The sequence below is a fragment of the Botrytis deweyae genome (assembly GCF_014898535.1).
Source record: "Botrytis deweyae strain B1 chromosome Unknown BDEW_005, whole genome shotgun sequence".
Classification (NCBI taxonomy): domain Eukaryota; kingdom Fungi; phylum Ascomycota; class Leotiomycetes; order Helotiales; family Sclerotiniaceae; genus Botrytis; species Botrytis deweyae.
Window position 1 is genome coordinate 675,887 of NW_024066212.1, and position 1,230 is coordinate 677,116.

Below are 1,230 nucleotides of genomic sequence, written 5' to 3' on the forward strand. Positions count from 1 at the left end.
CTCGATTGCTTTTTGATATGTTTTATAATACTTACACCATCAACCTCCGTAACATAATTGGGCATTTATGGAATAGATTACTCAAGAACTTGATCATGTTACGATCAAAAGCAGAGGTATCGAGGTCTAGCTCTTTTTTTTCTTTCAAACTTGTTTAGAACATCCATACAATGTAAGCATGACCCTTCCAAAGGTATATCTTTTCTTGAAAGGCAATCGTGAGACTTTTTGTGGCGCGCCGACCAGCTCTGAGGTCCCCGGAGATCATGTAGAGCCGCTTAGATAACTGCGTCGGGTTCAGTCGTAGATTTATTTGGCTTGGGAAACTGTTTGAAGATGGGAATGGCAGTCAAGGCTGCGGTAATCATGAATAATAGAAATTCGAGCGCTCCAAAGACTGTCGCCACGATGAGGATCCTACATGAGTTTCTTCCCGTCGAACATGTGTCGGTTGAAATTTGAACAGCTACAGCAATGAAACCAGCGAGCCATGAGAGAACAGCCACAGTCTCGACGGCAACGTGAATGTAGCCAATCAACGCACCATCATGGAATTTGATCCTAGCAATGGTGTGGAAGATGACAGTTAGAAACGTCCAGCTAGCGCAAAACATTAGAAAGCCCCATGAATCAGGGATGCCGTAGTAATCGTAGAAGCTGCCGAAGTCGAAGTGTTCGTAGACAGTGTGGCCGCGAAACACATGAATAGCTAAGCGACGTGATCAGACTCAGCAGTGCATCTACAAACTAGGAAAAATGATTCCACGCACCGTAGCCGTCAGTTCCCATAACGATGATGGCGAAGATAAGCTGCAGTACTCGTAGGACATGATCAAGCATTCTGTTCGTCAAATTCACGGTCATTATATGTAGCAGTCTATGGTCGAATAGATCACGGTAACGGACACCGGCGGATACTTTGTATTGCGGCTGTCAAACGAGTCAGCGAAACGTCCATACTATAAGTAGAGAACATCCCAACCTAAATATGGCTTGGCAATAATACTGTTAAGCCTTTTGGATGGAGATATAAACTTGTGTTCTTGTGTAAAATATGTCAGGACTTCTCTGAAAGGTGGTGAGCTGAGCAGATGTTTCGCGTTCCAAGACAGCAAAGAGAATATGGATATTGCAAGCCTTTATAGGTATCAGTGACTAGATCCATGATTTCTCACGAGTACTCTCAAGTGCGTAGGATTTCTGAAAATGGCTTCCTATTGTGGTGTCTAC

At 43.8% G+C, this 1,230-nt stretch overlaps 1 protein-coding gene across 1 annotated transcript; it reads right to left on the reverse strand.

Moving 5' to 3' along the window:
* On the reverse strand, positions 1 to 1,230 carry EAE98_002851 (uncharacterized protein). Its single transcript, XM_038950471.1, has 3 exons — positions 983 to 1,230; positions 771 to 930; positions 1 to 709 (listed from the first exon to the last, which is right to left on the reverse strand). The coding sequence occupies exons 2-3, from the start codon at positions 862 to 864 to the stop codon at positions 279 to 281; spliced, it is 525 nt and encodes a 174-aa protein (XP_038813000.1). The 5' UTR covers positions 865 to 930; positions 983 to 1,230; the 3' UTR covers positions 1 to 278.

Bases quoted from the DNA above. Each gene is read 5' to 3' on its own strand.
- EAE98_002851 (XM_038950471.1), bottom strand. From the start codon at position 864: ATGACCGTGAATTTGACGAACAGAATGCTTGATCATGTCCTACGAGTA. The intron at 710-770 runs GTGCGTGGAATC...CACGTCGCTTAG, and splicing joins TATGGGAACTGACGGCTACG to CTATTCATGTGTTTCGCGGC.